The 26,148-nt window shown below is 46.6% G+C and overlaps 1 protein-coding gene across 4 annotated transcripts in view; it reads left to right on the top strand.

Moving 5' to 3' along the window:
• The window catches only part of ush2a (Usher syndrome 2A (autosomal recessive, mild)), a 126,221-nt gene that overhangs the window by 60,114 nt on the left and 39,959 nt on the right, over window positions 1–26,148 (top strand). For all 4 annotated transcript variants that reach the window (XM_029145283.3, XM_055507189.1, XM_041070128.2 and 1 more), the window contains 18 exons: window positions 1,926–2,083; window positions 2,956–3,103; window positions 4,095–4,244; window positions 5,799–5,946; window positions 7,260–7,402; window positions 12,850–13,490; window positions 13,598–13,767; window positions 13,845–14,011; window positions 14,103–14,191; window positions 15,878–16,203; window positions 17,395–17,544; window positions 18,013–18,176; window positions 18,335–18,544; window positions 20,167–20,369; window positions 20,451–20,563; window positions 21,067–21,277; window positions 22,085–22,253; window positions 22,341–22,562. In XM_029145283.3, the coding sequence (XP_029001116.1) occupies window positions 1,926–2,083; window positions 2,956–3,103; window positions 4,095–4,244; window positions 5,799–5,946; window positions 7,260–7,402; window positions 12,850–13,490; window positions 13,598–13,767; window positions 13,845–14,011; window positions 14,103–14,191; window positions 15,878–16,203; window positions 17,395–17,544; window positions 18,013–18,176; window positions 18,335–18,544; window positions 20,167–20,369; window positions 20,451–20,563; window positions 21,067–21,277; window positions 22,085–22,253; window positions 22,341–22,562 (3,582 nt within the window). The remainder of the gene's footprint in view (window positions 1–1,925; window positions 2,084–2,955; window positions 3,104–4,094; window positions 4,245–5,798; window positions 5,947–7,259; window positions 7,403–12,849; window positions 13,491–13,597; window positions 13,768–13,844; window positions 14,012–14,102; window positions 14,192–15,877; window positions 16,204–17,394; window positions 17,545–18,012; window positions 18,177–18,334; window positions 18,545–20,166; window positions 20,370–20,450; window positions 20,564–21,066; window positions 21,278–22,084; window positions 22,254–22,340; window positions 22,563–26,148) is intronic.

Consider the following 26,148-nt stretch of genomic DNA (forward strand, 5'->3'; position numbering starts at 1 on the left):
AAACCAAAGAAAAACATTAAATTAAACTTAAAACACAAACGTCTTCAATATGAGGTCAATCAAAGGGGAAGCCTGTACCTGGTTCAGGTAAACCTGTCCCATACATGAGACTGTTGGACAAAAAGACATCGGGAGAACTGGAGATGGGGTGAGAGCACATACTGTAGTGTAAGTGAGAGCACGAGCACGAGGGCAGAGCTTCACTCAGCTCCTTTGAGTGGATGGAAAGTGCTCCCTTTTGACTGAGTGGAGAACTGCAGGCTGCAGCCTCAGTGATTCACGGCTCCTCTGCTCTCCAGCGCACCTGCACACAGACGGAATATGGTGCTTTAGAGAAGGGGACAGTCAGATTTGAAAAGAGGAAAAAGTTTCCGTCACAAAGGCATTTTACGTACGATACAGCGATAAGGAGCTAGCACAGTAATATCAAATTAAAATATTAGTGATTAGCAAAAACCCATCACTGATTAACAATGTGGCGTTGAACACTAACTGCAACATTCTTATGTTTTTCCCCTTTTTTCATCGCTTGGTCTGTAATTCAAATAACCAAATTATATAAAAGTTACATATTAATTGAAGTTTAGAAAATGTCTCATCACATGTTTTTGTAATAATGGATGCAATGCTAATGTGACATGATAATCAAGGAGAACAATCACAGACACTGAGGACGTCCGAGCCCATTTCACAGGCTCTCACACACGACGCACGGCTACGTGTTATCAAACGTTACTGCCGCCGTCATTAAAAGACGTCTAATTCTACAGCGCGCGCGTGTGTGTGTGTGTGTGTGTGTGTGTGTGTGTGTGTGTGTGTGTGTGTGTGTGTGTGTGTGTAATGGGAATCGTGTGTGTTTTACGCTTAATGCCACATGAGTGCATTTCGCGCCATAAACCCTGGATGTGTGCGCATATTAGCCGGGATAAATTACGTAAAGCTTTCCTCATCTGATGACAGAAATTTATAACAAGGGAGACACTTAATCATGATTACCCGATTATATCACGCTTAAAAAGCTTTAATTTTTGCTTGAAAAGGGAGAAGAGCTCAAATCCCTTTTTTTTCCTCTTATCCATTTACATTTTTTTTCATAAATGGACGGAAACAGTGACGGTGGTGATGGGTTCCACATGAGTACGGGTCTGTGTTATTTTCTCCCTCTCTCTCTCCCCCCTTCTCCCCAATTCCGCAGGGATTTGTGGGGGATAATCCTCTCGGGGATTAGGTCGGGGCAACACGCAGACAAAGAGGGGAAATAAGCCTGTTATGCATTCGCTGCTTCATTTCCCAACCTGTCTTTATTACAACCTATACTGATATGGGCTTATTCACACACACACACACACACACACACACACACACACACACACACACACACACACACACACACACACACACACACACACACACACACACAGGTGATTGGCCACATTAAGAGCTTCCCAGATGTAGTTGGCGTCTGTGGGGTTTTCGTGTCTTCATTTCCCAGATAGATGTGTATATCTGCATCAAGCAATAATAAAACCCACACATGATTAAAGCGGAATAGACTCTTAGTTCTTAGCGCTGATCTTTTGAGCCGTCTGTATGCATTTTTATTAAAGAACAGCACATTTGGCCCCGTACTGTTTCATTTCCTATTAGGTGGCTGTAATGTAATGTAATTGTTGCGCCCGTGTGTGTACGGACATGTGGATTCCCATCTTAGCGAGCGCGTTAAGTTGGCGTCGTAACGCCCTCCGGTCACGTGTCGTCTCGTGAGATCGCAGAAGTCGCTGATTGGCAGGTCTGGAATCAGTTTGCATTTACATCGTAATGTAATGAGCCCACGTGTGATCCGTGAGTGACCAGTTACCTGTCATAAGATCACAAAGTAGAGAATGAGAACACGATTTGTGTGTGACGCCTGTTTCCTTGGGCAGGTGTCATAACCAGCTACGGCCTCTGGTTGGACGGGCTTCTCCTGGTCAACACCACTTCCTCCCAGCGGTTCTTTGTGGTGGACGGACTTTCCCCCTGGACTCGACATGTTCTGAGGCTGCAGGCCTGCACTTCACGGGGCTGCGGCAAAGGACCGATGGTCAGTGAATTGTAAACATGCAAATGAATGAATTATTAATACAATAATCTGTCAAATCTTTGAGATGTCTTTGAAGGAAGAACATTTGTTGCAGGTCAGTGCTGTAACCACTGACTAATCGAGTGTTGGTTATAGCGAAACGTCTTTGTCCTTGAGATTTATGTGGGAAACTTTGTTTACTTCTGAGCGCACTCACCAGTTTACTACAATGTTTTCTTTCCTCTTGAACTCATTTGGCCTCCGCCAAAACTGAAACAGGCTTAAACTGTACAGTACGTATTCAATACACTACATTGTGTAAACCTGCCACTCGTTTCCATTATTGTTCGAATCATATCACATCAGCTCATTTTAAAAGTTAAAATCGAAATTTCAAACTCCACAGCCAGATGTGAGCCTGCTCAGTCATTCACTGCTGTACGTATGTGTCGTGTCCGCGTGTCACCGCTCATCATAAAGGTGATCGATCCCCGGCTCGATAAAGAGCGACGGTGACATTTGGCAGCAGATGCCCACTCCCATGCTCAACGACGGCCCTGTCGATGCAACATGTTTTGGGGCATTTTTCCAATACGGTCGCCATATTTAGTCAAACACGCGAGGACAGCTGACACAGCAGAACAGAGAACGAGACGAGGAAGGGAGGGAAAATAGGAGGATCAAATAAATGGTCAGAACAAAGAGATGAGCTAGAGGATCGAAGGCAGATTAAAGAAGGTGATGGTGGAAGAAGATTGAAAAGTCTTTGGTTTTGTCTTAAAAGTGACAAATTGTTGTAATCCAGTGTTTGTCTATGGCCATTCTTATTTTTCTTGACAGGTGAGGATTTGTGTCGTCCACGAGTTTTGACTGTTTTGACTTGTTTTTGCCAGGTGGAGATGCGTACGTCGGAGATGGCCCCAGAAGGCCCCATACTGCTGGAACTGACCAATCAGAGCTCTCGATCAATTCGAGCCCGCTGGACACCTCCTCCCAGACCGAATGGGAACCTCAGCTACACACTGTACTACAAGAGCAAAGGTAACACACAACATTATTACTGGAGCTTTTTAATACCCTAAAATCCCTACTAGTATCTACCATGAAACAAACAGCCAACAACAAATGCTCTCATCTCATGAACTGTACACAGTAACATGGCTACTGGTGGATGACTACATCTGTATAATAGTGTACACATACTGTCAGGCTTGATATGGTGAAGTGAAGGGAGTAAACAAACCAGAGTGCGACAGAAAAGACACGTGTTTTTAATATTTCCAGTGACTTGGGAGAAAAGACAATGGCCGATAGAAGCCTGGAAGAAATCATTGATACGAAGATGGAAGAAAGAACAAAATCAAGTAGCAGTGGAACAGCAGCACAGAGACGGGAGAAATGAGAAACTCGTAGACGCAGATGCTTTAGAAAAGACGGCAGGGAGAACCAAGAAAATAGAACATAAGAAGTTTTCAGGGAAGGAAAGAGTGGAGGAAGAAAATTGAACAAGATGAGTACAGAGGAAACACACACACACACACACACACACACACACACACACACACACACACACACACACACACACACACACACACACACACACACACACACACACACACACACACACACACTTTAACTTCCCTGTATTTACCAAGTCTCTCTCACACACACTGACTGAGGGACTTTGATCTGCACCTCACAGAGAAACAGACAGACTAAAATGAGAGGTGGATAGAAGAGGTGCGGAGGAGGGAGCGATGGCGTTTCGCTCTAGTTACCCATAACCCCTTGTTTCTTTGATATGCGTTGCCTTCATCAATTCGCACAGAACTGTCTGTGTCCATCTAAATGCGCTGGGTAGACTTGCATAGTGTAATTTTCTCATCCTTGTCTGACTATCCTAGCATAACCTCACTACAGAGACCTCTGTCTTTTGATCACTCACTGCGTGCCTCTCTCTCTCTCTCTCTCTCTCTATGTATATATTTGCTAAGTAACTAACAGACCTCTATGTGTGTATTTGTTTGCTCAGAAGGTGACGGTGTGTTAGATGCAGCGGCAGACAGCTGGATGTCTGTGACCAACCTGCAGCCCTTCACCAGCTACAGCTTCAGGATCACAGGGTGTAACACACAGGGTTGTGTTGAGAGCTCCACACTCAATGTCACTACACTTCCTGCAGGTACAAACGCCAAGACCAAAACTTGTTCATGCTTGATATTATTACATGGTTTTAAAGTAAAGTCAAAGCAATGAAGTAAAACAAAACAACAGATTTGTTGATCGGCCCCATATCATGAAGCTCGTTGTGAGGAGGTTAAATAATTGTGATGGTGCACTGGTTGTAAAAGTTACATTTAGTATTGAATTTGCAAAAGCATTTTAAATCACAGTAAATAATTTTGAGCTGGTTGAATTGAAAACTGCTGAAAGACTGTAATTTTTTTTTCAACCAACCTCATGTAGAATTCTGACATTACATGAAATCCACTCACACAGAGAGTCATGGCTGCCTCGTCCTCATGCTCTCAGCACGTGTGTGTGTGTGTGTGTGTGGACTGTGCTGCTGGCGTCAGGTCAACGCTGATCCGAGCACCAGTCTCCACGAGGCAGTGACACAAACGTACCCCTGTACCACACACATCTTACCTCTTTAGCCATTGTTAACCAACATGTTGAATACCTGCAGCATGAGGCCTCGTCTCAGTCGGAGAACAACAAAAGACAGACTTCGGAAAGTTCTACTGTTCAAGTTCAAAACAAAGGCATGAGACAGTATAAATTTTAAATAGCAGACATTTCCTCTCTTTCTATCTCTCTTTCTACCTCTGTGCCTCTGGCATCTCTTTAGACTTCTTTAAGGCGAACTGTCTTGATGCGTCCTTGTTCTATGAAAGAACAGAGAGAAGATAACGGAGCAAGAGACAGAAGAGCAGAGGAGGAGGAGAGCAGAGAGAGAGAAGTGAACATAAAAGTGCATAGTTTAAAACGATTAGTGACACCTCTGATATTGTACCTGCTAACACAGCATGAGAGAGACACAGGCTCGCTAGCGCTGCGTGTCTGCGTGTGTGCGAGAGCCAGAACCGGGAATCGCACACACGGATGCATTCGCACACACTCTAAAGACGGCTCCGCTTCACTGAGGAGGTGAAACGTGGGATCAAATAGGATTTTGTTAATAAAATGCAAAGGGATGTTCATCGTGTTAATCCGATAATTTAGTAGATTAGATTAAACTGTATTTTATTACTGATTCACTCCTAGAATTCAGCCTGTGATTTATGTTGAGAAGTTGCATTAATATTATTCCAAACCCGTCTTTATGGAGCATTTTAAAGCCTCAAGCTTCAGGACGAGACGTCTTCAGCAATCAGGGCTGCTGTGGTGCAGAGACCAGCGTTTGATTGAAGGGTCACTTTACGCGTCAAAGGCTCGACTCTGATTTCACACTACGACCTCCTCTCTCGTCGCCTTGTTGTCCTTCTCTCTACTCTCTGCTGTTGTTTTTGTCAGTTTCTCTGCCAATCCAGATGTTTTTATTGAAACAACAGGGTCATAACAGTGTGCATATTTGTGTGGGTGTGCGATGCAGAGGAAGGAATCGTCTGTAAATCTTGTGAAAGTCATTTGTTTTCACACCTTCTTTAAGTTCTGTAAAAAAAAAAAAAAAGCACTTCTCCAGGTGTGTCCACTGTCTAGTCCTCTCTTTCTGTCTCATCATCATTCCCCACAGCCCCAGACGGGTTGTCCCCTCCGACGCTGGCTAATGCAACTACTGCCAGTCTGAGCGTGTCCTGGAGCAGCCCGCTCCACCCCAACGCGCCCGGCCCGCTCCACTACAGCCTCCAAATGAGGACGTCCCCGCAGCAGCCGGCGATGAGGTGAGAGCGACAGCCGGGACACGCGTTGGGCCCGTTACCCAACACACGACGGCAGAGCGACAGGCGCACACACGTGTGCGTCTGCGCACGCATACGCATGCACATGTGCACACAAAGGGGAACATTATACAGCACATCTGAATACGTCACATCAATATGACGGACCATCAGGAAAGCAGAGAGGGAGTGAGCGCAGAGACGGAAACTGGAGTGCAAAGACAAGAAAAATCAAAGACGGGGCAGAAGGAGAGAGAAAATGTGATGTGTGCACCTGATATGTATTCATTACATGCTTCCTGACAACAAATTGCAATTTAATCCAAGAAGAGGAGGCTCTCATTCTGTGGTAATAAATAAATGACTAGCTACATGTATTATATATCAGACAGCCATGCCCTCCTCCTCTTCTGCTATGGAAATCTCATTGTTCCCTGATTTATTCATTCATTCATCCCTTCTATCCATCTGATGCTAAATGGTCAATGCTCCCTCATTTATGACAACATTCTTTTACTTTGTCCTGGATTCTTTTGTGTGATTATATGAGCAGGTAAGATATGGGAACATGATGCAGAAGCTGTAAAGGCACAACAGACGATGCAAAGATGCACGCGGTCGAGAGAGAATAGAGAACTTTAAGTCACACCTTTTTAAAATTAATTGAATAAACAATCTGCAAGTCTTTTATAAGAATAGACGATCCAATAAAAATTCCGATGAAAATATAAATATTAATAAATGGTCCTTACATGTGTAATTGTCATGTGCTGTGCTACCTGTGAATTCCCTGTCCCTCAGGGTCACATGGGATCCTGGTGTACTCTGTTACTTGGCACAGCTTTGGTGCCAGATATCCTTCCTCACACAAACCTGAACAGTGTGTTTGACCAAGGTCAAATATATTGAGCCTCTAGAAGCACTGCTGCCTCGGACCAGCTTCCCCAGCTCACGGCACATATTTAATCGTTTAATAATCACTATTTGTGTCATAAAAAGCAAAGCGCATGACGCTGTGTCAGGACTGGATGATGCAGTCGTGGTTGAAGGTTTATTGAAGCCCTTTTTCACCGTTACTGTCTCTGTCTCTGTCTCTGTCTTATCAACAAGTTGTCTCTGACTTTTACTGGCACAGTCACGTGTTTCTGGTTTTAATAGGTTCTTGTCTTGGACACAAATATTTAAGATGATTATCCACCAGGTCGACGAAGAGCTCGCTGTATAGAGCGATATCTAGCTTCCGCTGCACATTCGCGTTCAGATTGTGACTCGATCCAAACAATCAGTAGCTGTCACAGTCTTCGTGTCATTTCTAGGCTCGTGGAAAACGCGACGGACACCTTCTCCTACCGCGTGGAGGGCCTCGCTCCGTACACGCGCTACCTGTTCAGGGTGGAGGCTGCTCACGCACACGGGAGGACCGCCGGCCCCTGGGCGGCGCTGCTCACTGCAGAGGACCGTAAGTACCAGCATGCACCCTGACAAAGCGAGAGGCAGTGAGGCCACCGATACGTCTGTAGGAGACGGGCGCTCAGCTTCTGATCCGGGCCTCCGACGGCCACCTGTCGGCGGCGCCGCCGCGTCGTCTTGAATTGCTCGTGTCAGCGGTTCTGCCCGGCTCTGCAGACGGCTGGCAGCATCTACCGTGGGTTGGCTGTCAGTGCTGCTGAGTCAGAACTAAGTGGAAGTAGCTGATTTAAGGTGATGATCTCAACAATAGCATCAAACGCTACACATATGGTGGCGTGAGGAACCAGGCCTCACTCAGGTTTATTTACTGAAAGCCTTCAAGCTTTTATTAATTCCTTTGTGGAGGCTGTCAAAGCAATTACGTAAAGTGACAACGACAGAATTCACAAAAAATGAAGAAGGTGGTGGAAATGTGCACGTGCAAGACGAAGCACAGTGACAGTGTGATTTGCATACTATAAGGTGTGTGTGTGAGTGTGTGTGAGTGAGTGACCTAGCCAGTGTCATTGTGGGCTAATTGCTGTAATAGAATCATATTAGCCACTGGAACAGCCTCCTCAGTGCAAAGTTATAAATTAATTAGCACCACGCTATTATCACATGCATTATCATTAAGCGGCGGAGATTTGCATACATCGGATGCATGCACATGAACACGCACACACACACACACACACACACACACACACACACACACACACACACACACACACACACACACACGGATGAACACATGCATGGCTAGTGCATGTTCACAGGAACACAAGTACAGTTACGCGTAGTAGCGCACACCCCCGTGACGTTTAGGATGCATTCAATTGCAACCTCTCCTCATTGCTATTCAGTCTTGAACTCCTGCTAGTAAACACTCACACACAGACACAAACAGAGCTTTATTTACAGGTTTATCCTCGTACTGCACAATTACAGATAAGGTGAAAAATGTGCGTTGGTTGTCGTTTGTGTTGATGCTTGTTTTAATGTGAGCGCGTGATTGTTCAGCAGCGACTGTTTCATCTGTGGTGGTGTATTTGTGCGTGAGGAATAGTAAAGTATTCAGTCTCTATGTGCCTTGGTTTTTGTCTTTTTGGCTATGGCGATGACCTAATGCTAGACTCCACCATGTTAATCCTCTAGTTTCCTTCAGCCAACATGTGTCCAAACAGGGCAACTCTCAACAGCGAAAAGCTAGTGGAAAACTGAAAACTGGCTGCTGTGTGGTCTTCCTCCCTGAAACAAGCATCCATCATCAGTGTCTCCTTAATGAAAAAACACACAGACGGAAAAGTGGGGAAATGAGAATAGAGAAAGTGGAAAGTGAGCAGGAGACGAGGAAGAGAAGAAGAGAGGGCTAATGACAGAACAGAGAAGGGAGAGACCCCCTCTGCTTTTATCATTCCATTAAAGTTTTATATCCATCTTTTTAATGTAATTTGGTCCCTATGAATTTCTGCCGCTGCAGAACAGACAGACGGCTCCTGTGAACATAAACTCCAGCCGTGTAGGACAGCTCCCTTTCCTCTGTCTACTCCCATGTTCACACCAGCTAAGTGATCTGAGAGAGTGTGTGTGTTGAGTTACACATACGTGTGTGTGTGTTTTTTACAAAATGATCTTAGCCAAGCAGTCTTCAAACGTGAGCTTGTGGGAGTGTGAGCGAGAACATTAAAAGAATCAGTGTTTTACCAGATTGAACTTGGAGCGGGAAGCGGAGTAAAGGGGAAGAAATGCACAGGAGTGAGGTTAGAGGTAATGACAGAACACAAAGAATTCATGTTACTTAATGAATCAGTGGCCGCATGAATAAAACAATACCTGATTTAAATGTACATTATTCTGTTCTTTCAGTTCTCCGAATAAAATGCTGAATTAGTGTGAGCACAATCCTGGTGGGATCTTATAAATACAGTATTTAATAATGCATCTTAAATTTCTATATAAATATATCGTATCTGAACCTGAGTTTATTTTTTGCCTTTTGACGCATTTGTTCCTATTTTGTAAAATGTCTAGTAGGAATATAAATATGAATACACCTGCACACACAGCCTTATGTTTTAATGTTCATTAAATTATGAAAATGATTAAAATCCTGTGAGCAGGTTAGTTGTGTTGTCTGTCAGGTTGTTGAAGCTTATTTGTGATTTGCTAAATCAAACGTACTTCGCTGGGTTTTTTAAAAGTGGCCGGAATAATTTGACACGTGCTTTCACATTATATCTCAAAAGCTTTAAATCGTGTCACCTGACAACGTTTTCATTCACTTTCTGTGAGGATGCATCAGAAGGTTACCTGGAATTCAATAAATCACTCTAAACACTCGCCGTCTGAGAAAAATATGGAAAATGTTGAATGAGTGACATTTCAAAGGTAAAGTGACGGTGGTAGTTACTTAAAGGCTAATGCACATCTCATGCACTCATGATGTTACGGATACAAATCAAGCTCATGACCTTGGTCATGCATCATCTTTTCCTCACTGCCACGTCAGTGTTGTCTTTTCAAGCAGCTGTGGCATAAAATACCCCGTAGAGGAAATAAGGATATGAAATGTCATGTAAATTCTCCCCGTATTGGTTGTCACGTTTTGACACCGTGTCGTGAGCATCTTGATAACAGTACAGCTCAGCGCTCGTCCTCATTATGACTCCTAGGAGCATCAACTCACCTTCAAAAGCCCAGTCGCCCACACACACACACACACACACACACACACACACACACACACACACACACACACACCATAAGACCCTGTACAAGGCTATAATAATCTGCTTCCTCTTCTCTTCAACACACAGATGTCCATGCTCAGATACACACAAACGCAAAGATAACAAGTCCACTCACACCCCCACATGTGTGCGCCCCCCCACCTCCCCCTCCCCCAGCCCTTGTCAGTTGATTGTGTTATTACTATGCTAACCAAATCCTTATAAATGTGATTTAAGGCTTTGTGGCTTTGCTCCCCTGTTTTAGCCTTCTGCTACTGTGTTTTACTGGCGAGAGAGAGAGAGAGAGAGCGAGCAACGGAAGGAGAGAGGGAACCAAAAGGGGTAAAAGCACAGGGAAAGGTAAATGGAGGGAAGAGATAGAAGTGGGGGGGAGACAAGACGGAAAGCAAAAAAAAAACTGTGAGCAGGAGGAGACAGAAAAACTGAACAAGTGAACAGGAGGAGGACGGAGGGAATGAGGGAGACGGACCCAGGGAGGCAAAGAGAGAGAGACGGGGGTGGGTGGCGTGTCGCGCATTCCCTCAACACTCGTTCCCTCCTGTCCAGAGAGCAGTAAAGCGTTAGTAAAATAAAAAAAAAAGGAAAAAAGCATCACCTGCATCTTAAATGAAAATTTCAATTGAAAAACTTAACAGCCCTTCAAATTGCAGAATTTTACACGCGCCAGTAAAGCCTAAATAACACTCAACACTTAGAGGAGGGGGTGGGGGAGGAAGGGGGGTATCGACAGGGATTATTTTGCTCGGGTCAAGGTGACTGGATAGTGTTAAAAAAAAAACAACATTATGTGCGGTTAAGGGCTTTGGGTTTCAGTGTGTGGTGGAACAGACAGGAAGGAAGAAGGAGGCAGATGGTCGACCTGGACGAGAAGCTGGAGGCAGAGGGGACGAGCGTCACCGGGACAGACAGCGGGACGGGCGCCTCGGTTATTCGTGGGGTTCAGTGGACCCTCGCTGGTAATTGAATCAGTGTGAGTGCTGAGTGGAGCTAGCATAAAAACCTGTTAACCCAAAAGGTCAACTCTCTGCATTGTTTATTTAGCATGGAGACCAGAGAGAGAGAGAGAGAGAGAGAGAGAGAGAGAGAGCTAAGTGAGAGCGAGGGAGAGAGAGGACGAGGTAAGGAGCGGGTCAGAGGAAGGAAAGGATGGGTTTGTGATGCGTAAAACCAGCCGTGCTTTACATCACTTCATACCGTTGTTTATTTGTGTGTCAGTCTGCGTGTTGCTCCCTTATAATGCGTGCATTATGCATATGTCAGATTTAATTATTTATTTAAAATGTCCAAATGACGAAGGGCATCGTAAGTGTAACCAACCTTTGAGTTGTGATGATAACATGACACCGTTGAGCGGCACGGGGACGTTCGGGGCCACACACTCAGCTCCACACAACTGTTGCCTCTCGTCCGTTGGAAGGTTCTCAGGCTTGTGCACTTTATCACTCGCATGCTCCACGTTGCTCCTCTTCTTTCATTCTCTCTCTCTGTGTCTCGCACACACACACACACACACACACACACACACACGCTTGCACACATCCACTGCCATCTGGGAAAGCCGTTAGCGGTTAGCGGTAGCACTTAGCGACGCAGCACGCTCTCTCAGCCCGCTCAGTCACCTTGATCTGCTTGCCCTTCACACAGCGCCATTACTGCTATGCTGCATCGCTGTGGGTGTAGGCATGCGAGCGTATGTGTGTGTTAGTGTGTGTGTCCATTATGGGGCAGTACAGTGAGATGTAAATGCTGGGGGAGGACGGGGGAGGGTGCGTTACCTTCAAATGAGCTGCTGTGGAGTGAAATATGCCTCTGACTAGTTCTGTCCAATCGTGTGTGTGTGTGTGTGCGTCTGTGCGTGTGCGTGTGTGTGCATATGTCTTTCCACTTGACTCTTTCTAATTTCCAATACTAATGCTTTGGACGTAATATTTTAAGGCATATCTAAATGGCAGCGAACGGTCATACACAGTGGACCCAAACTAAGAAGTACCAGCTCTCTGAGACCACGGCCCTGGTTTTACAAGTAGACATATTGCCAGAGGAGCCCAGGGACTTCCACCGCGTAATTTTCTGGTTTTCTGCACAGATGGGTCATGGATTGTCATCTGATCTTCACCAAAGTCACAAGTATCAGCAAACACAGTATTTATAGCTTATAAAACAGGAGAGCTTCTCGAGCTCAGACACATCACTTAACTTTTGCTACTGAGTTGAGGTCTGGGGTCTGAGGGGCCACTCATTGTGCTGTTGGGTACCTTCACTTTCTCGCTCCAAATTAGCAAACTGACAAAGTCAACTGCCTCTAATGCACTGACTTAGGGTAACATTTCTTCCTGCTTGTCTCAAGCTTAGTGCAGGTTTTAGCAGCACTGCTCCAGGCAGCTCAGTCTGACCTATTCTGTTTTCCAACTTGAAGAAGGCACAGATTCACATTCAACCAGACACAAGTATTATAAATTCCATGAATACAATCTCGGGTTGCTAAGGGAAAAATAGAGAAAGAACGAGAGTTTCCATGTTAATCCCCTGGACAGGGAGTCGCTCGTCCTTCTGATGTCATTCATGATGCTGCTTGTCAAATAACTCTTCAGAACAAATCCTCTGCTCTCTCCTCTCAGTATTTTATAAGCACATATGCAAACACTCTGTTACCTCACGGTCTAAATGTCCAATCCATCTCTTCCTAATATCTCATTCTTTGCAGGTCCAGGATCGGTGGACAGCCCAACTGTGTCAGGGCTTCATTCTCGAAGTGCAACCATTACTTGGGCTCCTCCGACTCAACCCAATGGAATTATTACCAATTACACACTCTATCTTTGCCCTCTGACTGACTCAGTGTCCAGCACCGGCACAACCCTCGAGCCCAGTTCAGGTCCCAGACTAAGCCAAGTGCCCAGCACTGAGAGTCCCGCCTCTGGTTCTGTCACTCCAGGCTCAGACTACGTTCCCACAGCGTCTTTTACCAGAAGCACTAATGACCCAGTCCAAGTCTCTGAACCCAACCTTCTCTCGGGACCAATCTCTACCTTAAGACCTGGCATCTTGAGCGACACAAATTCTGGTTCGTCTCAGTCATCCAATCCAAACCAGGACCATGGCTTTATCTTATTCAAACCCACTGAGCCCCGTACCTCCAGTCTAGGCCCAGGAACTTCTCCGTACAACGCAGATGACAATGAAACCGGCTCAAACTCTGAACACCTCAAAAAATACGATTCCTACGACAGCTCAGTCTTTAGTGCCTCTAGTGAAGCTTCTGATGCAAGTTCAGTTACAGTTCCAGGGAACACCACCAGTTACACTTTCCTGGGCCTGCTTCCATACCACGCCTACAGCCTCCAGGTACTGCATGTGATCCTGTGCGGAAGGTTTCCTGGCAGCTACTGTAAAGATGCCCCGATTAGAGCTTACTGGGGTTTAACGAACACGTTTGTGTTCTACAACTCTAGGTGGAGGCGTGCACCAGTGTGGGCTGTTCAGTGTCGGACATGTCCCAACACTTTCGTACCCTTCCTGCTCCCCCTGAAGGGGTTCCTGCACCGCACCTTTACTCCGACACCCCCACCTCTGTGCTTTTGTCCTGGGGTGCACCAGAGTGGAGCAATGGGCCACTGGAGCGGTAAGGAATGATAACACGCACTTTGGTCAGACACCTGTTCATATGTACAGTATTTATGTCTCCTGTGTTGGTAATAGGTGGCTGATTGAGCGTAGAGTTGCTGGCACCAAACCAGTATCCACAGTGGGCAGTCTCCCTCCAGACCCTCCCCCACTTGCTTTCCTGGACTCCAGCTCAGCTCTTAGTCCCTGGACTAGTTACCAGTATAGACTTGTGCTCCAGAACCAGGCTGGCAACACCACAGGTACGTCTCCAGTAATGGGCTTAAGTGGAATGAAAGATGTACAGTATGTAGAGGAGCTTTGTGTGTAAAGATATTTGTTACATATTTGCAGGACCTTGGGTCAACATCACCACTAGACCTTCTAGGCCTGCTGGTCTCAGTCCACCAGAGGTGAAGGCGTTGGGGCCAGAGACTCTTCAAGTAAGGATGAGTTTTAAGCCGACAAACAAACTCAGTGTATTTTAGTTTAACTGTGACAGCAAATGATCATATTTGTTTAGGATTTATTTGAGCCATTCTATAAGAATGTCCCAAAACAGTGATGATAACAGTATTGTTGCACGTGTTAAACAAGCATTATGCTTCATTCATTCCACTAGCTTATTATTGGCAGTTGACACAGATACCTTATGATTTTGCATGATCAGCCCAAACACAATTAGCTTTGGACGTCATTAAAATTTAATAGAAGGTCTAAGCGTATGGTTAAGGGAGGAAATATGCAGAAGCACAATACAACCATGGACAGTAAAACCCAGTTACTCTGGGTTTGTCTGAAGTAATGTAGAAAACACTGAGCAACGTCACCCTGGTTCTCCTGCTTTTCTGGATTTAATGAGAAAGAAAAACATTCCACTCAAGGTCCCCTTCAGAAAAACGGGGAAGGCTGTGACCCTGTCTGAGGCAGCTTCCTTCCTGTCGGCCATGCTGAAGAAGCAGCCAGAGTTAAGTTCCACCACTGCCTAATCCCACATCAAGGCCTATCAATGGAAGCCACTGGAACAATACTGTGTGCATGCGCCCATGCACTCGTAGCCCTGCGCTAATGCTAGATGCAGACAAATGCTAATGCCTGTCATCGCATCAGGACCGCCCCTGTCATCTCCGCTGCAGCACAGATTTAGAGGTCATAGGTTTGAGGAGGGAAACGTTCCTTCCTGGTTGTTGCTAATTGGACCGACAGACGGGACACTTCCTGGTTACTGACCTTGAGAACATCCAGAGGATTTTGCATATCTGCCTTCAGTCTCTTGACGGCTTTTATTTCTTTTTCGTCCTTTGTTGCATTTTATTTCTTCATCGCTTCTGGCTGTCCTGTTTGTTCTGTTCTTTGGTCGCAGCCAGCTTCCAGAGAATGTTTGGCGCCTTCTATCTTTGCCTACAATGACCATTTGGCTTAGTCTGAGTTTTAGTGTATTAGTTTATCATGTGAATGTTGCAACCGGAGGTGTTTTAATGCAGCTTATGTATCGGGATGTGATGGTGCAGTAGGTAAAGACCAACACACCACATCCTCACACACACACACCGTCAGTTCCATCATGTGCTTTGTCGCGACACACAAACACACACACTCTGCTTTGGCCTTAGTCCTGGTGCTCTGTGTCACCCGGGGCCTCTGCTGTCTTTACCATCTGCAGATTACATCAGGCTGTTCAATCTGTAAATGACTTCCACCACAAAACACACCCAACACGCACTTTGGGAAATGAGCTGCCTAACTTAACATGACCCTGTGTGTGCGTATGTGTGTGTGTCCTGTGTCACCTCACAGTGTCACCATAATGAATATCAAGGTTACCTGAGATATAATTACACTTGATGTTCATTTATAATATTTTCATCATACTTGACCACTTAATTACCTAAACTCTTGTAGCTGTGTGTCAGAGCTCACTAATCTGTTTGTGTGTGTATTGTTTAAATTGTTTGTGTGTCTATTACCTTTGTCCTCACTCTGAAACGCTGACAGACTGAAGCGTTTCCAAATCAGATGCAGTGATCAACGCATGCAGCAGCTCCATTACCTGCAGCTGTCATTACTTTAACTTGGTGTGCGCGTGGGTGTGAAGCTTAAAATTTGAATGTACCTTCCTTATGTTTCAGATCACATGGTCTCCTCCCCTAATTCCCAATGGAGAAATTCACAGCTATGAGCTCCGCCTTCCAGAACCGCAGATCTTCCACAACGCTTCCGAACTGAATGTGACCGTAACGGACCTTGTTCCATACACAAACTACAGCGTCAGCGTGTTGGCGTGCTCCAAGGGAGGTGGACATGTTGGAGGATGCACTGAGAGCCCGGCCACTCCAGTCACCACATTACCCACGATCCCTCAAGGCCTCGCACCGCTGTCAGTCGTGGCCGTCAGCGAGTCCTTCCTGGCTATTTCCTGGCAACCACCAAGCAGACCCAATGGACCTAACGTCAGGTAACGTGTCACAATTTCATTTTCAAGTGTGTTTGAAGGCTCTCTTTCATCCAGGTCATGTTTATTCCAAAGATGTTGGACTGGCTTTCTCCTTCCATAAAAACATAAAGGTTGAGGGGTGACTGAGTTGCTCAGTTTGCTTGAGATGTTCTTCCTGTGTGTTGTGGGCACCACCAGACACCGATGGATGGCAGAGTGAAGTGGGTGATGGGGGTTGTGCCTGGATGTGTTTGATATAAGCACCTTCCTCCCTCTTGAGTTAGGAAAGTGACCAGAGCTGTCTGAGTGTTGACTCAGATACACACAGCCACTGATTGTAACAGGTCATTTTTAGCCTTTTAGTCATTTTTTTGAATGTAACACACATTACAGTACCTCCCCTCCCCACAGGTATCTCTACTCAGCATTTTATCAAAGTTATTGCCATCTTCATCTTCTTGTCTCACCCCCAATGGTTCAGGTTCATTTGCTTTTTATTTCCTGCAACACTTAAACATGAGACATTGGTAGCGACCACAATCCAATACTAATTATGAAGAGCTAACAACCAATTGGTGTAATCATTGGAGCTTTATTTAATTTGAATCCACCCAATGTTCCTATTCTTAACTATCACCCACATTCAGAAACCAGTCAGCCACGACTTCATCTACTACAAGTCGCAGAAACAAAATGTGGAAATGTTCAATCGCTGGCGAGAAGCAAACAAGCAGATAGAAACGCGGTAACAAGCCACTAACACGAGTGCCCTGCTAATGAGCTAAGTATTGTGCGTTGTTTAATCAGTGTTTCCTCGGTGCCGATGCACATTCGGCTCCGTTTTGTTCTGTCCTGTTCTACTGTGCCGGCGATTAGGCCTAAAATAAAGGTTCATTTAGCCGACGGGTGATTAAAATGCATGAGCCCGTCTCTGTGTTCTGCTCTGCTCAGCGCTGTGTTTGTCTAAGTGGGTTTGTTAAAAGGCGGCATTAAGCTCTTCTCTACTGATTACAGCAGAAATTAGCATCACTACGGGGAGAGAAAAACACAAACCCTGCAGAAAAAAAACAACAACAGGGAGGGATGCGATCGAAGCGAAAGAACGACCACAACAAGAACGAAAGAGGAGGAGAGGAGCTGCTTGGAAACAGTCTGTATTGATGCATCCTTAGACATGCGTGCGTTGCCTCTCATTCAAATTCTCCCCCTCAGATACAAGTTGCTCCGCCGTAAAACCCAGCAGCCTCTGGCCGTCGCCGCGGCCCCTGCAGCGACGGCCCCTCCCCACCCTGAAGATCTCCATCGCTGGCTCCATGTTTACTCCGGCACCAAATTGTTCTACCAAGATAAAGGCCTAAGCAGGTGAGATTACTGGAATGAGCTCTAGAGCAAACGCCCGCGCTGCAGCAAACCGTGTGTGCAGAGCCGATCGGCGCGCTGCCGCTGATGCCGATCTTTTAATACCGCTCAAAGATACATTAAGCAAATATCACAAAGAATTAAATTGTTTTTCACACAGCGTCCCCTAATCTCAGCTTGGCACTTGGTGAAAGCTGATTTTTTTTTTTCTCCCCCCCTGTCTGTGCTTGCTAAACCGCTCTGGGTGCAGTCTTTTTCTGGTTTGAACCAACAAACTTTTGAACATGTCAGCACTTTTCACTTTGTTGGGATTTTTTTTGTTTAGGTAGCAGAGTCAAACAGATGCATGTAACGTACAGTACAGTAACAGTAAATGACTGAGATGCCAACCTGTTCCTACTTGGACTCAGCTCTAAAGCCTTTCCGTAGAAGCTGATCCCGGGGTGTATTGTTTTTACCGTTTGTGCACAGATTCACCCGCTATCAGTACCAGCTGGAGGTCTATAACGATGAGGGCTTCTCGTCTGGGGACGTTGCTGCTGCGGTGACCATGGCTGGGGTTCCCCTCCACCCTCCCTCTCTGTCTGTCCAGGCTGTCAATCACACAGCTGTATACGTCAACTGGACTCAACCCTGTAAGAAGGACCTGTGTTCAAAACACACACACACACACACACACAATGGTTGTGGCTTCATTTTGTTATTAAGAAGAATAAGCATTTATATTTCATTTTCAGGATCATAGCATTGTGGCTGCTTTCTAATTCTTCTTCCTCTCTTCTGTCCTTCTCAGCTTTGCACGACTTGCAGGGGGAAGTGGAGTCTTACTTTCTCACTGTTGAGTCACGGCAGACTACTCAAATGTTGGCTTTACCTCCTGAGGTCACCTCCACAGCGATAGGTGACCTTTGGCCCAGTACGACCTACCTGGTCTCACTACAGGTGTCCAATGGAGCACATAACACCACTAAGGTTGTAGTGAACGTCACCACAGAGGATGGAGGTTTGTTCATAACTGTGGGAGTTTGTAATTGTCTATCTTCATAAAATTTATTTATGTGTTGTGCACGTGTTTACATGATGTCAGGTGTGAGAAAATGCTGCGTTAAGGATGCTAAACACATCATGTAGTGAGACATGAAATCAATACAAAGTACATGTGACAGCCAGGTCCATCACACATCACACATGCGCTGCCTGTTCCTCTGGATTAAATATTTTACGACGTCTTTCCAAGGAGCTAGATGTTCCATACTGCCTTGAGAAATGAAATGAAAATACGGCTTTCTTCCAGCATATGCAGTGACTTCATCACACGCGTCCCTACGTAATCTGTTAATATTTGTAAAACCATCCACCGTGGTCCGTGTGCGGCTGTAAAATCTGGAGCATTGAGGCAGATCGAGCTGCAGATCTTTCATTATCTGTAGCTGTGGATTCCACAGGCTGCCAGCTGTCATCGGGACGTCTCTTTCCATTTCCTCTGCCACTCTTTGCCTGTTCTCTCATAGTTCTCGTACTGTATTAGCTTTCGAATCGATCCTGTAATCAAATGTCCGAGGCAGCTTACTGTGTCTGTCCGTCTCCATTTCGCGCTCAGTACTTCTCTCTGACCATCTCCCCGTCTCCTCTCTCCCCTCACAGTTTCCTCTCTGTCTCTGTATCGTCATATGTCAGAGGCCTCTCTCGTTCTCTCTAATCTGTGCAGTATAATAAAAAGTGCATTAAAAACATTAGAAAATCATTAGGTGCTAAAGGCAAAGCACGGCTCGTTTAACTGAGGGGGCTCTGGATGTAATTTCATTATTTTACAGCCACAGAAGTGCGCACACACACACTCTGTACATATATGTACATCTACACACGCAGGCCAAATATATGTTAACTTCTACAGCTCAAGTCCAGAGTTGACCCGCGGTCCTGGTCATAGCTAACAGCAGGGCTAATTGGCAAGAAAAATGTGTGTGAGTGAGAGAGAGAAGGCGACGGTGTGTGCAGAGCGGCGTTAATAATGTCATCCTGCAGCAAATGACATGTAGAGCAGTAGGCTGGGCTTAGCTAAGCGCGCTGGGCTAACTTCTCCTTTCCCTTAGAATAATAAAGCGAGTGTGATTAGTGTGATTACTCCTCTCACACACCATCTGTCACGTTCACCTCCTCTGTGTTTGCGTCGCTCCTTCCCTTCTCTGCTCCAGCTCATCTCCCATTATTATTTCATTCCATTGCTCCTAGATGAGCTTCCCTTGTTCTTTATGTGTAGTTTAAGCTCATTTCCTATAGATTACCAGGTTATTTCACAGGCGTGAACCGAGGGAATTACAGCGATCACAGAAAGGTGGAGTCTGTCGTGAGGAAAGACGCGTTACACACGTATTAAATGGAAAAGGGGAGCGAGTTGAACAAATGAATCTATTAGTGCAAATACACTTTGCTGAGATAAGTTGACCAGATTCATTCGCTGCACCTGCCTAAACCTAAATTCCAAATTGCAAACCTTTGCACCGCTCTTTGTTGTAAAGTAGTTATGTCACATCCCTGCAGTGACTGTGTGTCACACTTTACAGCTTTGAGGCTCAGTTTGTTCTTTGTGCGTGTGTCTGTGCTCGCGTGCGGTACCGTCCTCAGAGCCAGATGGGATGTCCACCCCGGAGGTGGTTCCAGTGAACAGCAGCACAGTGCGGGTGCTCTGGTCTCCGCCTCTACGGCCCAATGGAGCAATTACCGCCTACTCCATCTATGTTAATGGCCGTCGCCATGGCAGCGTGGACAACAGCTCAGGGTCCTACCTGCTGGGGGACCTGCTGCCTTTCACCGTCTATGATGTGCAGGTACACCCGCACGCAGTCCGACACACACACATGCGCTCACGTGTGCGCGTCCTGTTTAGCTGCGGTGTTTGTGTCCTTCAGGTGGAGGTGTGTACTGTGTACGCATGTGCCCGGAGCGATGTCACTCAGACCACCACGGTGGAGGACCTGCCTGCAGACCTGGCTCCACCCCAGGCGTACGTGATGAGTCCCAGGTAAAACAGATGATGGTTTTCATTCTTCTCACATGTTGTCACTGCTCCAGGTTTATAAAGTTGAGAGTTGTAAAGCATTAATTACGACAATGAATGAATGCTCTTGATGAATAACAACAAACCAATCATCATATAATCTAAGCAGATTGCAGCCAGTTAAATTTAATGACAATTAAAATTATCTTAAGTTCCGGCGTTGGTTCAGACATTTGCAGAGACGTGATGATCTGCGACTCATCTCCTGTGTAGGACGCTGTGGAAGTTGCTACTACACAGGAAAAATATCAGAGATAAAACATGGAAAATCAATGGTGTGAAGTGTGTAAAGACACACACACCCTGACACTGTAACTCAACTTCACCAGTCGTTAAGCAGGCATGGATGCACATGTGTGCTCAGGTACAGGGTTGGTGTGGGTGTGAGAAAGGAGTGTAAAGGAGAACATGCCTCTCTCTCTCTCTCTCTCTCTCTCTCTCTCTCTCTCTCTCTCCCTCTCTCTCAGGGCGGTGAGGCTCCACTGGACGCGTCCCGGCAGACCCAACGGCATCATGCTGGGTTATGGGGTCCTGAGACGGACCCTGAGGTCATGTGCTGCTGGGTCACCCAGGCTCACATCGGGTGGTGCAGGTGCTGTGAGGGTCAGATGCTCCTACCTCCAGTGTCCCGCTGGCCACGGTGTGTGTGGCACGTCCTGCTTCGATCCCAACGCGCAGGTGATTAGAGTCCGCTCATTGTCACCTGTAAACAGCGTTCCTGACTACAATAGCACCGATCACCATTGATGCCAAGCGCACAATGTAAACGTCCTGATTTGGCTGCTGCTCTGAAGTGGGGAATATGTTATTGTGATGTACCCCCTCAGGCTTTTAGAGCTTTACCAGATCTCAGCATGCATGAAAAGGAACCCACGGATGCACTGTCTCGCTCTCGATGATTAATTCCTCTCAACAGATTAACTTGTCATCTGGATTCACTTGAGTGTCATTGAATGCCAGCCAATTTGGCAAAGTGAAATTTCTCAGTGACACCCAGTGGCCCGAAATACAGTTTAAGTTCAATCTTTTAATGCTGGAAATCGTACAGCTGCTGATTTATAGCACAATGTGTACATTTCTAGCACATGTTTAGGTTAAAACACAAACTGACACCACATGTTTGTGGTACATGGAATATTGAACCCTACGTATAAGTTTGCAATACAGCAAAGTCCTGCCTGAATTCATCAGGAACTCTTTGTCTTGGGAAGACGCTAGTTGAACATTCGGGATGTGGCTGCACCTCGTTGCCACCTGTGTCTGTGGCGGTTGTAAAGTTGCAGGTTTTACATGATAAAGGCGCCGTATGGGGTGCATATATGATCAAACCTCTCAGCGAGTCGCTTCGCGGAGTGTGGCCCCACGTAGGAACATTCTCCTTAATGGGCAAATGGCCTTCTGTTTGGCAGATGGTCGCTTTCAGTGCCCGAGCAGAAGGGTTTCGTCTCACCGCCGCGTTTCTGTGTTTCCGCGCATATTTCTCAGGTTTGCTGCAGCGGGTCGCTGCACACAAAGAGAGCGCGTTACCGCTGCTGCGAGGGAACCTACAGGAGCTTCGCTAATTCCTCGGAGCCGGTGTGCTGCGACGGGAAGCTGCTCCCGCCTCGCCGGGACCACGAGTGCTGCGGCGGATACTTCCTCCGCGTCAAAACCAGTGAGTTCCGACCCTCACGTTTGCGCTGGACTTGAGTCCGCTCCCATGTTCTGGACGCGGAGCCTCCATCTGTCCCTGTCTCCGCAGATGAACACTGCTGCCGTGACCGCTCGCAGGGCCGCGTCTCCGTGGGGCTGGGGGACAGCTGCTGCGGGGTGGTTCCTTACTCCAGGAAGTACGGCCAGCTCTGCTGCGGCGGGAGCCTCCGTGACGGCTACGGGGTCCAGTGCTGCGGAGGCCGCGTCGTGCCCGACGCGCTGGTGTGCTGCGGGGACGCGGAGAGGGGGGAGGCGCACGCACACAACCCAGGTGAGAGGAGCTCAGTCATGCAGCTCTGGGCCACAGCCCGCTCAGTTCAGTCTGGAGCAGTGTGCGTAGGTGAAAGGAGGATGGGGAGGAAGCGTGGAGACGACTAAGGAAACACATGGTGCAGGAACGTGGGGTCGCTTCCCTTCCTTCCCCTCCCGCCGCGTCCCAAAGCGCCCGGATGCCACGGCACAGATGGGACTGTGTGTGCGCGCGGGTGTCATTAGACATCTTTGTCATGGCAGATGATGATGAAACACACTTGGGATGGCCCGTTGAGGGCACTGCCAAGCACGCAGCGGGGCGAGGACACACTCATTGTCGCTCCTTCACACAGACACACACACAGAGTCAACAGGGTGCCCTCGGCAGGGTTCGCCCAGCGCTGAGAGCCACAGACAGACACGTGGGCTCTATTCATCACATATAAACAATGGCCCCATATGGACGGGCCCACGGCGCTCCATTAGCTACCCACAAACACAGAACCCTAAAAGACACGCACGCTGACAAAGACGTTCCTAAGCATCAGCATCATCAAGTCTTTTATCCCTGACGTATTATTTTTATTTGCACTCTGCTTCAGAAGGCTAAAAAGCTTTTTGTTTTGCTGTTGTCTGTTCATGACATTATCAATAATTCATTTTTTGAAGAGGATAACTCTGAATTCTAAGCGTTACTTCTTACTTATCTCAGCAAAGCATTCTCCTCCCATCGTTTACCTTTCCTCCTCCATTAGGTTCCTCTTTTCCAACTGAGCCGGCTATATGGTCATCCTTCATCCGAGGGGGCCTCCCGAGGAGTGCATATGTTCACCACCTCCTCTTCCTCTTTATTTGCTCCTTTTCTCCTTTGTCATCATCTTTTTTTTCTTTCCCTCAACTTGTTTCACCGCCTCTTCTGCTTCTCCCGTCGGCCTCTTGCTCCACCTTTCTCCTTCCACCACCTTTTCTTCTCCCTCACCATACCTATCCCCCTCCCTCCCCTTTATATGCCCCCCTTCCCATTCACTCATCAGTCATTAGCGTTAGCTTCCCCATTGAGAACATATGGTATGATGGATTGCAGGGCTAGCGGTGCTAGCAAGGCTAAGGGCCATTTGCTGGGTGCACGGCTCTGTCGGGGAGCCCTGGGGCCCAGCTACGCAACCCCGACCCCGCACGTCTGTTTCAAGACACTCACACAACATGCACACAGCAACACCTATTATGGGATGGGCTACTTAACCTTGGCAACACTGGCTCTCAATGCTGCCTCTCACCATGTTCGTGGTTGTGTATTTTTAATGTTATAGTGAGAGACAGACATGTGAAAGGAAGGAAAGTAAAAAGAAGGAAACAGAGGGAGACAAAAAAACAGAAGAAAGTTCAAGTACCTTTGGAGAACAAGCAGACATGTAGTTACATATATTAAATATATTTATACTCTTAAATAAATTACAGTTATAAAGAAATTAAAGTAGAATCGAGTGAGGGAGACAAAGAAAAAAATGTACTACAAATAAAAAAGAAATACATTACAAAATAATGCAAAATGAAAGCTGTTAAAACAGAAGACGTAGTAAAAGAAGATGACGTACACAAATATGCATCAGACAAACAGAAAGAGACCAGAAAAGTAAAGAGAAAGAGAGCGGAAAGTGGAGAAGAGCTAGATGGAGCAGATTAAAGGAGGAGTGAAGGGTATCCCATCGTGCCCAGCTGATAGACTAGGTTAGGCTGATGTGATTATGGGGTCCCTGAAGTGCGATCTATCACACATTACCGTCCACACTGTCAACAACCATACACACACACTGCAGGGGAACAGCAATGCCGGGAGACAGCCGTCTGGCAGCAGGTCCGCGTACAAGAATACACAAACACAACACCGGCACGCGTGCACTCATCGCAAGCCATGCACAGCGCAGATGCACGAGCAGCTCCATGAAACAGAACCGGGGTCAGACACAGAAGCAGCGCTGAGCTGATCTCTGCAGCTTCTTAGGGCCCGTTGTGCAACTGTACCTGATGTAATAGACATCAGTGTTTAATCAGAGCATTCTCTTAGAGCTCATTTCATTTCATTAGCTCAGTGTATTATAGAGTGTTACTGCAGCTCAAGTAGTCCAGTGTGTGACACTTTAGTGGTAGAACTGGTGCTGACTTGGACTAAACTCTGTGTTGAGTAGCATTTGTGCTAATGGCCGGTCTAACTTCCCCTCTTTGGGGCATCATGGAGATGGAATATAATCCTTCCTCCTCAGTTGTTACACAATAACACATCTGGGCAAATCCCTTCCTTCAAAATCCGCCCGCTTGTTTGAACACTTTTCATTTCACTTTTGAGTAGATTAAATAATGTTTGTTTTTGGACGAGCGCCTGAGGTTTCGTGCAGCACTTCCTCCCGCGTCGCCGGTTCAGTACCAACCTTTAAGCCCCTCGTTTGCACCTGTTTTCTTCTCTGGCTGAGTTTGTGCCTTAGCTGTTTAGCGAGGACTTAGTCGAGATTAGATGGTGTTTGAATGAACACGTGTGGCGCCTGTGGCCTCCCGTTGCTCCCTGACTCCCTCCTTGCCTCATTGTGAGTGAGTGTGCCCCACTCATCATCTACCGTCACACTTTCTTACCTCTTCCGTCTGCCCTTCAGCCCCGTCTACCCCATCTCTCTCCGTGGATGCCCCATAAAGGCCGGCCCCACCTCAGCGTTCCTTAAAATGAGCGAACGCTCTAAAACGCGTGCGCTCCTTTAACTCCTTCCTTTACGCCCTCCCTCTGTCCCAGCTCAGCAGGCCCCATCCAAACGTTCAAGGGCAAATCTGAATATCCCTTTTCACCGTTTAAGTGTTAAAAGCCTGGCGGTGCCGGGGTGTTATCTTAACGCGCCTTGCCGTGCCATCATCAGAGCGCGTGATGAAAATGGCTGTGATGATGCTAAAAGAAAAAAAGAGGAGGGGGAGAGAAAGTAATAATCAAATATGTTTTTCAAGGGCACAGTGACCATTTGCTGGAGGGAAATTATCCCGGTAGTTAAGCTAGCTCACTCCGAGCCCGGCGTAGCTGTGTGAGCGTCTGTAAGTGGGCATGGTTCACCCGTCCTGGTGCAACCGTTGCACTCGGTGTGTTGGTTTCCCTACATGTATCTGACATGTGTTTACACATTTGGTTACTCAGTTTCACTTCTGTTTTCTCATCGGTGTTTGAGTCTGTATTTTTGTGTGTGTGTGTGTGTGCGCGCGTGTGTGTGTTCATCATTGCCAAAAGCCCCTCATCAATGACGGGTAGCAAACGGCCAACAGCAGTTCATTCCAAGCGGCAGCGTCTGGCTGCTTTAGAAGATGGAGTGCTCTGTGAACACAGGAAGACATTCCTCTCTCTCTGTTAATGCATTTATGATGATGGCGCTTCTATTAGGTTTACTTTAATGACAGGCACGAGTAAAACCAGGGGCTGTCAGGAGCACAGGCATGAGGACGGTCTGCTGAGTGTGTGTGTTCCTTGACTTTCATATCAACGTTGATGTCACTGTTGCACCTTGTCACTGGATTTAATACAGTAAATAGGTAATGGAATGTTAATTTCAGTTCAGTTATTTTCAGATTCAACTGTT

This window comes from Betta splendens, chromosome 3, assembly GCF_900634795.4.
Source record: "Betta splendens chromosome 3, fBetSpl5.4, whole genome shotgun sequence".
In the NCBI taxonomy this organism is placed as follows: domain Eukaryota; kingdom Metazoa; phylum Chordata; class Actinopteri; order Anabantiformes; family Osphronemidae; genus Betta; species Betta splendens.